Source organism: Melanotaenia boesemani, chromosome 18, assembly GCF_017639745.1.
Source record: "Melanotaenia boesemani isolate fMelBoe1 chromosome 18, fMelBoe1.pri, whole genome shotgun sequence".
In the NCBI taxonomy this organism is placed as follows: Eukaryota; Metazoa; Chordata; class Actinopteri; order Atheriniformes; family Melanotaeniidae; genus Melanotaenia; species Melanotaenia boesemani.
This window is the reverse complement of record NC_055699.1, coordinates 9,797,071-9,812,440: the sequence shown is the minus strand read 5'-3', so window position 1 is coordinate 9,812,440 and position 15,370 is coordinate 9,797,071. Positions and strand designations below refer to the sequence as shown.

The following is a 15,370-nucleotide window of genomic DNA, read 5'->3' as shown; positions in this document are numbered from 1 at the left end:
TTGTTAACAAGATTAGAATGAATCTAGCTTTCTCTGTCTCTGCACGTTTCTCTCACTCACTAGTCCAAGTGTCCAAAGTGATTTCCTTTCAGGTGCCTGCATCTGTATTGTCATTTTAACCACAGATTTTTTGTCTACTTTAACTCAACAAAGTTATTTACTCACCTAACTGATAATGCAAATAAGGCTGTGTCTCACAAATATTTTAATTAGATGCATCTAGCTTTTGATTAGCCAATTATTCAGTTAGGCCATAAAACTTATAGTTAAGTTTCCAGTGCAGCCTGTGATACTTTTACGTCACTTGATTTGTCCAGTAAACACTCTAATACTCCTCATAAATGTGGGACATGCATTTCAATATTACCGATAAAAGCAACAAATCCTCAAATTTAGGTAGCTATTAAAATATTTAGGGAATTTATACTGAATATCTTTTTATTTGTCCTTCATTTTTTCACTTGTTTATTTACAGTACAAAATTCCAACTTTAACTGGTAAATCTGAGTATTCTAAATAAATAAATTTATGAAAAAAAAGAGAAACAAACAAACAATGAGTCGTGAAGGGCAAAACTGAAGGGTGTAATCTGATTCAACAGACATTTTAAGATGCAGCTTTTATAAATATAATAATAATAAATAAATAAATAATAAATAAATAAAAACACTGTATATGTCAAATTCACATTAATAATTAGCCATAAAATTGAAGCGATTCGGTGTTTATAGCTAATTTCCAGCATAAAACATGACACAAGATTGTTTATACTCGCCGCTGAAATACTCTTCAGAAACATTTAAAGGATTCTGCAGCCGCATATAAGGGCGACATAAACAGACATTTAATCTAATTTTATCTTCCTGAACTATTAAATGAGCGTATGTGGAGAGGGAGTGGTTAAACCACCCTACCTGCTGGACAAGCGGATCACCCGCAGGCAGACACACTAATCGTCTCTTCTCCTCCCCCGGTAGTCTGTCAACTCTCTCCGCTGCTATCGCTGTGTTGAAGCCGAACGCACCACGTGACCCTGCAGCTCCGAGGGCCCACGTGACAGTGACGCAGGAGAATAGGTGATGTGGTCAGTTACGAGATTTGGCATACTCAGTGCTTCCCTGTGCAATTTCCTGTCAACATTTAAAAAGAGAGAAAGTATAAAAGAAGAAGAAGAAATAAAAAAGGTAAACAAAGCAAAGAAAACAAAAAAGTTTCTATATTTTTTTTATTTATCTTTTGTAATTTGGGAAGTCAAAATTAGCATGGACCTGTCTACATAAAAAAATAGCTAAGCTAAATTCGGTATGAAAAAAAAAAAAACAATTTAGGTAGCAGAAAATTACTTTTAGAAGTCTTAACATGAAAATCATTATATCTTAGAAACATGATTTTCTTTTTCAAAACTCAAAATAACTAAATAATAATAATAATAAAAACAGGTAGGTGACCTCAACTTGTTTGTACAGATATAGGTAACCTAATTGTCTTTTTTTCCCCCAAGGAACAGAAAACGTCTTAAAACATTTAAGACATGATATTTATGTTTGATATCCCATAGTGTCATGTCAAGAAGTTACGTGAACATTGTTGACTTTTTCACCATATTTGACAAATAGAAACAGTTACCAAAGACAAACACTGAAACTTACACAAATTTGAGTTTTTAAGTAACTTTGATTATTATTTTTTTAAAAACTCAGAAAAAAACTCTGGATGTTTGTCAAACCTTTCCGTAGGTAAAATTTGCATCTGTGTTTAACATAATGCACCAGTGGTTATGAATAATATAAAATCAATTAATTACATGTAAAACTCTTGCAATAAGTTAATTTTTGCAAAAAGGATGGCAGTACAGTAGCATCTGCAACATTAACAAAAAGTAGAGAAATTATTGGAAGCTGGGTACTCTGGCTGTGTGTGTGTGTGAATGGTTGTTTGTCCCTATGTGTTTGGCCTTTCACTGGACTGGTGACCTGTCCAGGGTGTACTCTTCCTCTCACCTGTTAAAAGCTGGGATAGGCTCCAGCTACCCCCGACCTGCAATGGATTAAGCGGTACGGAGAATGAATGAATGAATGAATGAATGAATATTCAATCATGTAACTGGTTTTGCAGTGCAATGATTTCAGGTAGTTTTCATGTATTAAGAATAAATTTAAGAAGTTTCATTTATGAAATAAGTAAAATTAAAATACAAAAGAACAACAAAAAATTGTAAAAGTGTGATAGTAAGAAGTGTCTCTGAGGCCTTGTAATAATCTTTTGTTTCATGTTTATGCTTTTTCCAGCCCCCAGCCACTGCCTTTCTCTTCTTGAACTTGATTTTTGGTTCAGTGTCAATCAGCATATTATCCCCTGGCACGCTGTGTATCGAAATATGTATCATTGCTGCCATGGATACTCAGTAACTCCAGGTGAGTGCCCCCCCTGCTTTCAGAGTCATTGACGACCATTTTTCAGTTCAGTGTGATTCTCTCTTGACTCAGCTTTATATATAAAACAAAAGAAAAAAGAAAACTATTAGTTTTATGATTTTGGGGGAGAATAGAGAAGCATCCTCCACCTGAGAGAAATTTTGCAGTGATCAGATAAAAACATAGGTTTCTGCTTTGCCAACAGGCACATTTTGATGTAGATAGAAACATAAGAAAAGTTGAACACATGAGAAAGAACTTCAGTGGATCATTTTATATTTTCCTGCAGTGACAGAGGTGTGGCAAACCTTTTAAATGCCCAGAAACATTTCTCATCCAGCATTATTATCAATCTAAAAAGCCCCAAAGGGACATCCACTCAGTCATGCCATTGTATGACTTTGACTTTATGTGACAAAATTTCCAACATGATGTGTACTGCTTGGACCACACTTGTGGCAGAACCAGCTAGTTTTTCAAAGCTTGTTTTTTGTCACCGAAGGTATGTTTCAGCCTGTTTAACAATTATAATAATTCAACATGTCTTGTGAGATTAGCCTGTTGAGGCCACATATTTTGGAAAATATTGTTATGGTATAAAGGCCATTGGCCTTTTAGCGCTAAAGTGTTGTGAATGTTGAGTGTTGAGGATGCCATGGAGATCAGCACTGGAGCAACCCTCATAGAAATCACATGGCTACTTGCCAGCTTACAGACGAAAAAAGTCTTTCTAAGACAGACAGAGGATCTATTGATGGATGGGTGGATCTTCTTCATGCATGCGTTACAAGGCACAAGTAACATATGAGGCACATCTACCAGTTTTGGTAAACCATCATGTTCAGTCTTTTCAGTGCCTAACTGATCTAGTACTGCTATGTTCAACTGCTGGGTGTCCAAAAGCCACTTAAACAAAGATTCTAGAGGTAGAAGTTTAATGAGCCTGATTCCACTGAATACATAAAGTGGTCACTTGTATCTCTCAATGCCACATCATCACCACCACCCAAGAAGGTTTGTGTTGGAGTTCAAGATGTGTGCCACACCGCACACTGGCATCCCAAAATGTGACATGTTTGGCTGCAGTCAACTGAAAAAATCAAAACAAAAACAAACAAACAAAAAACAAAATCAATAAAAATCTTGCTTCCATGCCAGTGAGAAATGTGACGTGCATCTTTGCTTCACAGAGGAAAGAAATTATTTCAAACATTACTATTTGGTTTAAGCTTTATTGGATTTTACATTATGGACTTTTTTCATATACATTCCTTAAAATGAATATTAATAATATGACCTAATGTTCTTTCCTAGAGCTACTGGAATAAAAATAGACAAAAATAGAATTATATATAGATATAAATGATGCAGATGCGGCTGTAAAAATTAATGCATCAAACTTTTGCGTTTATCTTATTTTGCTTGTCTTGTAAAAGCATGCAGCCAATCAATACCCTGCAGATCAAAGTGAGTAAATTAGTTTTCCATGTTCTCTGTTTGGAGGTCAGAAATCTCACAGAGCTGCAGGTGGTGAGGGATTTTGAGGGATTTGCTCCTGGATAGTTCAGCAAGGCAGATATTTGGCAACACATGTTGGGCTTAACGTGAGCTCTAGGCTAAAAATCACTGTGCCACCAGGCTGTCCTGGTAGAAACAAGTGAAGCCATTTATGAGCTCTGAAGGGGAGAGCAGCCATTTTCATTTCCTCATGAAACATTTACAGAGTCAGATCACTTCACAGTAGGTTTTACTAAAATATATCTGAGAATGAGAAGCTTTTTCTACAAAGGCTCATTGTTTTTCCCATTGTCAACCCTTCTATCCCTGTATCAATGTCTTTCTGTATATAAAACTTGTTGATACACATTAATTTTGCTCTGTTTGACCAGAAGAATTTCTGATGTTTGCTTTGTTCCTCCCTCTACCACAAAAGAGCTGTGCTAATCAAAGTCTCTAAGCCTCCAACACTCTGTTCACTCCTACATCTTCAAGCACAAAAATATGAGTATAATATCTCCTTTATTCAAGCATACATGATGAAAAAGATACAAAATCAGGATTTGTCTTTAATAAAATACTAGTTATTCCATTGCATAATACTGGGTTATTGTGGTTATATATAAATGAAAAGAAAAGAAATAAGAAATAAAAGACATGTTGTATGCATCTTATGAGCCCACATCAAACTTAAAGGATAACAGAAGCTTCTCTCTTCTGTATTGATTATGTAGTTTAAGGCTGTGCTTCAGCTTCTGATTTGGGCTTCTCCACTGCATCTGCAGGCTGCTCAGAGGCGTTCATCGAGTTGGTACTCAGGGGTTGGCTGACCAAATCTTCTTTGGCATCTTCTGGTTGTTCTGAATCGGGGGCTTTTGGCTTTGCCTTGACAGAATCTACTATCTTTTCCTCTTTTAACTCCTTGCTGTTTTTCTCCTTTTTGTCTTCCACCTTTTCCACAGGAGGCATCTTAGCAACAGATTCTGTGAGAGGATAATCATTAATGAGTTATACCATTGATGGTTGCACACCCACATATTTAATCTTAATCCTCCCACCTTTTCTCTTTTGCATTTTCGTCCCAGTGAGTGCAGTTTTCATCTTTTCCTTTGGGGTGTTTGGGCCAAACACCACATTTCCCTCTGCATCAGTCCAATAGGAGGTCAGTCCCAAGTCTGGTGTCCCCTCTATGACATCAAGCTGAAAAAGAGCGATAAAACCATGTTATAAAGCACTGGAAGCAGAATTTACCTCCAAACCATTGCTTGTAAAGTGTTGCCCATACTTACCAGCAAGTTCACTGAGGTCATGCCTACCAATGACTTCCAGTGTGATATTTGAGTTCAAATAATCAAAATATTGATAATAGTAATCCTAGCATCCCCCTGTAGTGACTGATTGTACACAAATGCAACACCAGCACCTATTATTACTAAAGAAAAAAAAAAGAATGAAAACAAAAATTACTGTCAGGAATTACAACATGAGTTTGACTCGTCTACCAGCTGCTGGCTGACTGTTGCATTACTTCAGTATTTCAGTCTGCAGTACACAGCCAGATAAAAGGCCTTGATGGTATATAGCTTGTCTGGGATTTCCTGAATCCCTGTTTCCTTAAACCATCCACCCTTGAACCGTTTGGTCCAAAATCACCTAACACGAAGAGGAAATAATCAACTCCGTGATTCTTATTTTTCTACAACAGTGCCCCAGTTCGGTGTACAGAGTCATAATTATATCATTAAATTATATAAGTAAATCGTACATTGCTTAGAATTTTTTTTTTGTTGTTGTTTTTGGTTGTATTTTTCTCCAAAAGGTATTTTAAACTTGACTGACAGAGAGCAGCTTGAAGTAAGTAGCTCAATTGAACCTTGCTAAAGCCTCCTTATATTGGTTGGTTTTATTCAAGTACATTTGTCTCTTGCATTAAACAATAACAAGTCACTTGATTTTTTTTTGCCAAAGACTGTTTTTCCTGTTTACTACTGTCAGAATCCAGAGACAGTTTCAGAAAAGGTATTCTAAAGAAAAAGATCAATTAAAGCTGTTGGAAATTTACTAACCAAACTTTGCCTTTTTACACATTCATTTATTTTTTACACACATTTACTTTTTCATTCAATAACTGTGGAAATAACCACCATGGCATTATAATGAGTTTGTGATCGGTGTCATATTTTGCATTTAGTCATTACTTAATGTAATTTCCTAAAACCCAGTAATACCTGACAATATTAGGCTTTTTAGTGCTCCTGTGCCGCTCAATTCAGACTCAAAGTTAGACTCTGAAGATGACAGCAACAACCAGAGGATAGAAAATGAGGATATTGATCTGTTTTACCAGTGTAGGTAGGAAAACAGTTGCCAGCTTATTGTTTTTCAGAAACTCGGCTTGTCCACTGCAGGGTAACAATATGTAAGCTACTGCACTAAACTTGAGCTCTGTGTAGCTTGATTTGCAGAATGCACTGAAGCATAAACATACTACCACTGGCAGTGAGTAGGTATTTAATCAACCTGTTTTACCCTCACTGAAAAAAAGAAAATAAAAATTAAAGACACAACTTTTGTTTTAAATCCAATACTGGTCTAGAAGCCAGGAGTGACTATACTTGACCAAGAGGTAGGCTAATATCTGAAATAACCAGAATTTCTTTCAGAATGACCACAAACCCACTGATCACAAAGAGTATAGCTAAACTAGTACCACCATAATAACCCTGTAAGGGGGGGGGGGTCTGTGTCAGTATTTTTGTCACTGAGTAACTGTCACCTGGAGCCATAAATTGAAGCCAGTCCCTGTGGTTGTGAGTTGTCTTACACATTTCCTTGTTTCCTTGTTGGTTTCCTTGTTGGCTTGATTTAGCAAACCTGGTGGCTATGTTTGACATTTATATTCAGTATAAGGAAAAAAAGAGCTCCATCTGTCAAATGCTCTGTTGAAAGGTGTTTAAACATTAGTTTTTAGCAGTTCAATTGCTATGAGCTTGATTTTGTTTCTCTGTTAGTGCTTATCAGATGAATATATGAGCATCAGCAATCAAGCACACTTTCACTAATCGTACTACAACAAATATCTAGATGAGGGAAACATCAGTGGATAGGGGGTGGGTTGTCTCCGTACTCTGTCAGACTTTAGAGAAACCATGACTGGGAGTGAAAAAGTGCACTGAAGCGAGGGGGTGGGTTTTGACAGGTGAAAGGTGGAGGGTTGAAACCAAAGTGAGACGACTCATAAAGGAGAAGGAGGAGGAAGTGGGGAGTACGTGCTACTTTTTATTAGTCTCATCAGAAAACGGGAACAGAAAGTGAAGCAATAATCACTACTGTTGGTATTAACAGTGACCTCACAGTCTTAATTGTAGTGGCATCAATATCACTAATACATTGTGGTAATTAATGGTGGGGGTGTCATGACAACAGTGAATAACATCAATAGTAATGAGCAGACAGTTTGATGACATTACAGTATTCACTACAGACAGTGAGACAAAGTGATGTTATGATACATTTAAAGTGACTATGAATACAATGGAACAAACATAAATCTAACAAAATTGCATGTTTTAATCCATTTGCTACTAATTTTGTTTTTGTTTACTTCATGAAGTTTAGCATCAGGTTACTTTTGCTAGGTATGAGCTCATCAACTCAGGTTTTCAAACATGTTCTTGTAGAAGGGGGAGTCCAATCAGACAATGTAACCAATGAGAAACATGGATCCAGTACTGACTGTACTGCTAAATGAATATGAAGGATAGAAACAAGCCAAAAGCAATACTGTTTCCACAAAGAAACCTACGAAGGAAGCAGAATTAGCAAAAAAAGTACTGTTCGAATGTAAATAAAATAGAAATTTGTCTTCACAGAACATGCCCCAGATCTGCCTCGCTTACTTAGGTGAAAGATTTTTAACAGTGAATCTCAATCTTATGTCTCTGGAAGATGTAACACATTAAATTAGTTAAACTTTATCGTAAAATTAAGAATTGTGCAGATTAGTTCTGGATCTAGGAAGCTTGGAAAGTCCACAAAATTTGTAGCAAATGTAAAAACATTTAAATTTCTGACTAAACATTTCACACTAACCTTTTCAGTGACTTAGCTTCACATCTAATTAACACAAGACTTTTACAATAATCTTTAACTTTCCCTTTTTAAATAATGTTGGATTTTATTTTCTTATGCATGCTGCAGCTCCACACAAACTTATTTGCACCACTTAAATTTGGAGTTGGTGCAAAAAAAATTCTTTTGTTAGATTTTCTCATGTTGGACCAAATGTGCGCATCAATTCTTAGCTGGACTCCAGACTTCTCTCTGAACTGTTTTATGTTCAGATTCAGCACCTCTTGAGTTTCTTTTTGACATTACACAAAACATGTCACACATTCTCAAACCCTCTTTTCCTTTTAAATGCTTTATATTTGTCATTTACAAATATTTACGATAAGACTTGGACCGCTTTTTTTATTTTATTTTTTTTACTTTTTCTTGCCGCCTGCCTCATCTGGGATGAAGACACTTACGGTGAAGTCTCCACTCTCTGTGCCGTACTTGTTCTTCACCAGGATGCTGTACTTGCCGGAGTCTGACGTGTTTACAGCAGTGATGGTGAAGCTGGCGAACTTGCCCGACTCAAACTTCAGGATGCAGTGCTCATCGGACGTGATCTCCCTGTCGTTTTTCAGCCAGGTGACCTCTGGCACCGGGTTACCCGAAATGTTGCAGGTCAGATTAAGAGCCTGAGGGCAGAATAATGAACAACGTGCCAAAAATATGATTAAATTTATTCCGACTTTGAGCAGATGAAGCCACATTGTGTGTGTTTTGCTTTTGTTTGTCTGGTCTTTCCTTGGAAACAACGGTGTGTGTCACTGAGCTTTCCACGTTTTTTTAGCCAAAACTCTTTACCTTGCCCTCCTGTATAGTGACCACATCAGGCAGACCTCCTGCTACCCGAGCACGATCTGTTAAAAACAGAGAACATATCAGACAAAAAAATTAATGATTATATTAGCAGTTTTTTAAAAAAAAAAACAGCAAATGACACACAATCATTGTCAATTTAAGAACTAAATGTGCATAAAAGAAGATGTGAAGCCAGTGTAACTACAATATTACTTACTTTTCTCTGCAATTGCTGCAGCTCTGACGACATGGACAAAAAGGGAAAACCAAATTAGATCAGAGGTGCTGAGAATCAGCTGACATTTCAGTTTTAATCTGCATTTTTTTTTTTTTATTGGGAAAGGTGTAAGAGAAACATATCATGTGCAGAGCTTTGTGCTCACATTACAGCCACTACAGCTACGCTGCACCACACAGTTTCTGCAGATTTGTGGATGACAGCTTCAAGATGTAAATCTCTTGCTTCTCCACATCTCTAAGTTCTTTTAGAGTGATCTATTATAAGTCCGGAAACAGACTAACAGGAACTTGAGGTGCTCTGAGCTTTGTGAAATGCATCAGATCAGGAGTGTCTATACATAGAAAGACTCCGGTGTTCAAATTGTGCTCTGTAAGTGGTCTAAAGTGTGGATGTTAAAGTTCCTCTAAGTTGTTATAGTAGCATCAGGGGCTGAGGCCCAATGTGATCTCAGTTTCCTGTTACCAGATGACAAGAGCTGCAACTGGTGTGGTTTTTGGCTGTGGTGACACATCTGTGTAACTCGATAAAGATATGCTTATGAATTAGCTTCATTGTAAGAGGTGGAAAATTGAGTTAAAGTTGAATTCTTATCAACTTAAACCAATTTCCCTCATCCATCCCTGATTTTTGCCTTTCACAAGCTACCATCAATTATTATAGATAGTAAAAAAAACTGCACACTGCAGTTATACAAGGCTCAAATATTATATAATTATTTCATTTTTCTTATTCTGTTCCCTTTGCAGATAAACCTTAAGCTGTGTTGTGTTTAATCTTGTTGTAAAAAAATGTAAAATGACAATAAAGGTATTGTATTGTATTGTATTGTAATGTATTGTATTGTATTGTATTGTATTGTATTGTATTGTATTGTATTGTATTGTATTGTATGATGAAGCTCACTTTCCACCCATGGTTCTTGTATATGACCACTTATAAGAAGTGTGGAATAGATAATGCTAATCCACAGACCTTTGAGAAAAACCTATATGTTTACAGTTTATATATTTTTCTATTCCTGCCTTACAAACCCCATCATGCCATGTGATTGCTGACACACATCCATTCCATTCTTTACAAACACGGGTTGTGACACTACTGTGGTTTTTACATTTTAAATCACTTCTCCTTATGTGGTTGGTTTTAATTTCAGCTAATCATCCTACCCATTCTAAAAAACCTAAATGCTCCATGAGTGGCTGATCAGATGAAGATTAGTACCTCATAAAGTGGCCGATGAAAGCTAACAATGTGATGTTTACTGCGTGATTAGTCATAACTTACTTAAGTCTCTGGAATTCTGCGAAAGCATCATCAAATGCTGCAAGACAGAAAAAAGTAATTTAATCTGTTTTAGTAGCAAGAAGATTTTTGTTCCCTTGAACCTTGAAAATTGAATAACACAAAATCTTAAAATATCTATAAAATCCGTTCTAAATAAAGGAAAAGACTTTGATCTGCACATGTTGGAACGGTGCTCTTTATACCGACACTGTTTAAGACACTAAAAAGTAAGAACTGCATATAAATTGGTCAACCATAAAGCTCTTGTTTAGTCGAAAGGTCTTAAATGTATGTATGCTCTCACCTTGACCAGAGAGCTCTACAGTCCTCTTCAAGCCGCCCTTTCCATCGTTAAACTCAATGGCATATTTGCCCATGTCTTTTTCTGTGGGCTCTGTGATCTGAAGCCAGAGCTGATCTCCGACCACGCCGCTCTTTATACGATCAGAGAAGGCGATTGCCGAATCCCTGTTGAAGAATGACAAAGAAAACTCATACACTGTGAAACTAAAACACAAATAAACATGGCAGGACACACACATAATTTAACGATGCCATATGTGTGTGTTATCTGGAAAATCACAATGTATAAATGCACAGTTGCCAGCTTGTTTAGACCTACTTGTAGTGCCATGTGACTTGGAGTAAATCGTTATAGTAGCTGACAAAGGTGTAGAGTCGGATGCCCTCATCTGTGCTTGTGATCTTTAGTGGAGTGGAGGAATTGGCTGCAGAGATGACCACAAATAAATCACAGAAAATCTTTACTTATTCTTTCATCAGTCACAAAATCTGTAGACTAGATGTTTCTTCTTACCAATAAAACTGAAAACTTCATTCATCAAGTCTTTAAAACCTTAAAAAAGCAGAAATGTGGTTATTTCATGTAACCTCTTTGCTATAATTGACTGAATATGAAAGTGCCTCACAGTGTTAATTTACCTTGATCTGTCAGATTCAGTGTGGAAGTGTCTTTTCCTCTGTCATCCTTTAGAACAACCTCATACACACCAGCATCCTTCTTGGAAATCTGACAGGGAGAACAACAAAGTCAAATTCACCTAAACATCATCAGCAGCTTGTAAAAGAAACTGATACATGATGCTGAAGCACTTAAAGAAAGTGACATTAATAAATATTCTCAGACAAAACAACAAAAATCTGAACTGTAACAGCCAGCTGTTTGCATCCCCACACCAGTCACACTGCAAGAGACACATGCTGTAACATTATGTAAATTAGTCTCATAGCAACGAACCACCCTATGTTTACAAACTATACAGTGGCATGTGAGAGATTTATGAAATACAGATTAGAGACATTTAATAGAAATCTGAGGAAAAACAAGCAAATTTAAAAACAGTAAGTGAACTACTTTAAACTCATTATCAAGGGGTCTTTGGTAGTCTCAAGTAAAAACATCTAACATCAGATTTTCCATTAATATACACTAAAGAAAAATACACAATAAAGTAAGTAAGTTCCTGCTCCATCAGGGCTTTTTCTCTTGTTTCCTTACTTGAGCAATCTCCAGCTTCAGAACTCCCTCTGTGAAGCCGAGGTGCTCGTCGGATTTGATCTCGTGTCCGTCTTTATACCACAGAGCTGCAGTCTCCTTCTTCATGTTACCGACCTGTGATGCAACATAGCAGGTTGATGCTTTCACAGTTAATGTTTCAAAGAAAGACAACAGCCAGAGATATCTCTGAAGCTGCAGCTCACCTTGCACTTGAGCACAACACAGCACTCCGGAGTCACCTCATAACCCAAATACTCAATAAAATGAGGACCTGTGAAAAATATGGCAGTTTGATGATGACAATTATGGTAAATAATGTAAAGATATATCTGTGGTTATTTCTCTTGAGATCTTTTGCTGATCTTTCATCAGTATATATATCTCTTTTTATTTAATTAAAGCAGTAAGTAAAATGTCAGGCATTTGCTGTTTAATTTGTACATATTCACTCTGTCATTTTCTGGCATGTTAATTTGATCAAGAAAAGGAAAGTCACAGAAATAATTGAATTAGTGAGTTGTGTGCCTTACCCTGCTTTCTGAACCATTCTTTTCTCTGGAACTCTGATTCTTTCTGCAGTTGCTTGAAAACTGTGAATGAAAAAAATCTATTAATACAGAATCTGGTTATAGATGCTTGGCTGTAATTAAATTACAGTTGCAAACAGTAATAAAATGGGCCGAGCAGTTTAGTGGGATGCAGTTGCCATGGCAGCTTGATTTGATCATGTATTAAATAGGACTATATGAGCTCAAATGAAGCACACTGCCCCAGTTTTGATGATGGTTGAATAAAATTTTCTGACCTGAGAACAGAAAGTGAAACTTTTGGGTAAAATTCTGCATACTGGTGGTAATAATTACCTTGACCTTTCAGCTCTGAAATCCTTGTTAAACCCTTTAAAGCTGTATGTATCATATACAGTTTCTGAGACAATTTTATGTTAAAAACTTTGCTCAAAACCTAATGTGATATTTGTCTTCTGCCCCCTGGTGGATGCAATAATAATAAAATAATGCAGTACAATCATTTTGACATATCACTAAGTAATAAACGGTAAATATACAAAAATGTTTTTGTTAATATTTTTCTTTTAAAACATTTTGTTAAAAGGGCCAAATAAAGACTTCAGATAAAAAAATAGAAAATAGAAATTCTCCCCATTTTTTTTTCTGGGTCAGGCTTTAAAAGATTACAATGTCAGTGTTTTTTTTTTATTTGTTTTTAGGCTAATACACAGAGCTCTCGGTATAAGTGTGTTTCCTTGGGAATGTGTAGTTGAGGATTGAGTTCATGTGATAAGCTACTTAGGTACAATTAACTTAAAACAAATGATGTGGTAGATATATTGTCTAAATTCTTCCACTTGATACAACAAAGAACATTTTCTATTCAAACAAAACACTGTTATGTTTGCTCCACTTTTGTTTTCTTTTTTGTAATTTGCACAGTAAAGCCCCATAATCCCAGCATATACAAGAGTACAAAGACAGGAGTTACTGAGGTTTGATGTAAAGCGCTTTGATTTGCTGTAAATGTTTGGTATTAAAGGCCGCAACGTAACGCAACGCAATTTCCAGCCCTCACATGTGTCACTGAATCCCACATTTTTGTCATTATATGCTCATTAACGTGAGATGTAGCGATAAAAGAATATGGAGTTCAGATATTAAGAAGCACTTCAGGAGTCTGAGTGAATTAGAAACACCATGTAAATAACTTTGTAAGGTTAAAAGGTTTTATGTAAGAGCATTACATTTTTTAAAGCATGGGAGTTTTGGTTTAATTAAAAAGAGGCTTTTTCACACAGTAATGCTCAATCCTTTCATTAATTGTGCAAAACCTGTTAAAAGTTGGATACATCTACCTAGAATTAATAGCTGTTTTCAACTTTTTGACCAGAACAGTGTGTAAAAACAGTAAAAGCTTGTTTTTCTCGTTAGCTTTTGTTGCTTGGCCTTGAATGAGTGTAGTTTTAGGTATACAATTTCAACAGGATTTTAAAAATGTTTTTACTGCCCTCCAGTGCTGAGAAGTTATCAGGGCTGGGCTCTGCATGAAGGCATAACTGCCCACTGTCCATAGTAGACTGATTAAATCCACAGAAAGAATGGTAATATATACATTTCAACAATTGGTATTGACTAATTTTCAGGATCATGCCTTTTCCAATGACAGTTAAAAAGTTTCAGAAATTAAATAAATAATAATAAAAAAATCTATATTTTTAATCCGTGAAGGGAAATTATTGCTTCTCTTAGTTTTTGTATTATGTTCCCTAATTTGAATAAGCCTTTTTTTTTGCTATTATTTATTCAATCTAGATAAGTAGGAATGATTTTGCATACTTTAATAATTGCTTTGTGTATTTAAAACTTTAAAAATGATTCACTGAGATATAGTTTTTAATGAAGTTGTCAAAGGAATTTGATTTTAGACCTTTTGTTTGTTATTTGACTGAACATACCATCCCCAATCAGCACCAAGCTGGATTGGTTTGTAGCTTTCCCATCTTTCAGCTGGAAGGTGAAGGTGCCCTCATCTTCTGGAGTCAGAGACTCCATGACCATCTCAATCACACCAGTGTTCTTGTCAAAATTCATCTTGTATTTCTGCAAAATAAAAAAACCCCAAGAGAAATAACTTTGTCTGAAATGTTTTTTAAAGTTGGGTAAACACAACTAAATGTTTTGACACAGATTCTTACTGACCTCCCCTTGAGAGAGAACGTTATCATTAAAAACATAATCGACTTTGCCATTTGCAGACATCTGTGCCGCTTGCAGCCAAAAGCGCACTCGACCCTTCTCCATCAGCTCTACAGCCAACTCTGACTTCAGGGGAATAACTGTGGAGAGAGAGGGGTGAATAAGGAATGAGGACCATCTTGAAAATAAAAAAAGAAACAAACAAAAGGATACTTTATATATATATATATATATATATATATATATATATATATATATATATATCAAATCTGTGCAGCTCTGACAAGATGTGAAGCACTCACTGGGGAATTTGTGGTCATGACTGATCTCCAGCAGCCTCTTCAACTCTGATGCATAAGGATGAACAAGATTCATGAATAAGGATAAAAAAAGAAATAATTGATGTAATTTTAATAGAAAGATTTTACATTCTTGTTGCCCACCTTCCTCAGAGAGGGTGTAGCTGGAGGAAGCACCATCAGTGTGGGTGACCAGACATGAGTAGACACCTATGTCCTCCTCCCCTGGAGTGTTGAACACAACTTTAGACCTGCAGAGAAAAGATCTTAATAAAATGAAGAGAAACACGATGTTTGCACTGAAATAGTCTCAAATGAAAAGTGTGTATCATCTCACTTGTTTCCCTTGGTCTCTGTAGTCAAACGGGAGGTGTCTGTGAGTTCTACATAATCCTTGGCCCACAAGAATTTGGAGTCGGGGGTTATGTCACAGCATTCAAAGTTCAGGGAGATAACACCATCATCATCAACATCCACTACAATATCCTTGGTGC

At 36.2% G+C, this 15,370-nt stretch overlaps 2 protein-coding genes and 1 long non-coding RNA gene across 7 annotated transcripts in view; 1 reads left to right on the top strand and 2 right to left on the bottom strand.

Moving 5' to 3' along the window:
- Positions 1 to 1,021, bottom strand: part of LOC121628524 (phosphatidate phosphatase LPIN2-like) — a 13,790-nt gene extending 12,769 nt beyond the window's left edge. The window contains exon 1 of one of the 2 annotated variants that reach the window (XM_041967578.1): positions 915 to 1,021. The gene's annotated coding sequence lies outside the window, so the exon portion shown is untranslated. The remainder of the gene's footprint in view (positions 1 to 914) is intronic. The other variant, XM_041967577.1, reaches the window with a different exon arrangement.
- LOC121628527 lies at positions 1,015 to 15,322 on the top strand. Its single transcript, XR_006008191.1, has 3 exons — positions 1,015 to 1,184; positions 2,289 to 2,414; positions 15,236 to 15,322. It is a non-coding gene; the product is annotated as an uncharacterized LOC121628527 (long non-coding RNA).
- myom1b (myomesin 1b) overlaps positions 4,400 to 15,370 on the bottom strand; it is a 31,317-nt gene continuing 20,346 nt past the window's right edge. For 3 of the 4 annotated variants that reach the window (XM_041967570.1, XM_041967574.1, XM_041967571.1), the window contains 18 exons: positions 15,214 to 15,370; positions 15,021 to 15,127; positions 14,880 to 14,924; positions 14,581 to 14,717; positions 14,337 to 14,481; positions 12,400 to 12,459; positions 12,073 to 12,140; positions 11,870 to 11,983; positions 11,293 to 11,380; positions 11,168 to 11,206; positions 10,973 to 11,078; positions 10,655 to 10,818; positions 10,351 to 10,387; positions 9,043 to 9,065; positions 8,829 to 8,884; positions 8,444 to 8,659; positions 4,970 to 5,111; positions 4,400 to 4,894 (listed from right to left, as the gene is read on the bottom strand). In XM_041967570.1, coding sequence (XP_041823504.1) covers positions 4,647 to 4,894; positions 4,970 to 5,111; positions 8,444 to 8,659; positions 8,829 to 8,884; positions 9,043 to 9,065; positions 10,351 to 10,387; positions 10,655 to 10,818; positions 10,973 to 11,078; positions 11,168 to 11,206; positions 11,293 to 11,380; positions 11,870 to 11,983; positions 12,073 to 12,140; positions 12,400 to 12,459; positions 14,337 to 14,481; positions 14,581 to 14,717; positions 14,880 to 14,924; positions 15,021 to 15,127; positions 15,214 to 15,370 — 1,952 coding nt within the window. In that variant the 3' untranslated portion in view covers positions 4,400 to 4,646. Of the gene's footprint in view, positions 4,895 to 4,969; positions 5,112 to 7,176; positions 8,660 to 8,828; positions 8,885 to 9,042; positions 9,066 to 10,350; positions 10,388 to 10,654; positions 10,819 to 10,972; positions 11,079 to 11,167; positions 11,207 to 11,292; positions 11,381 to 11,869; positions 11,984 to 12,072; positions 12,141 to 12,399; positions 12,460 to 14,336; positions 14,482 to 14,580; positions 14,718 to 14,879; positions 14,925 to 15,020; positions 15,128 to 15,213 lie in introns of those variants that run through there. The other variant, XM_041967572.1, reaches the window with a different exon arrangement.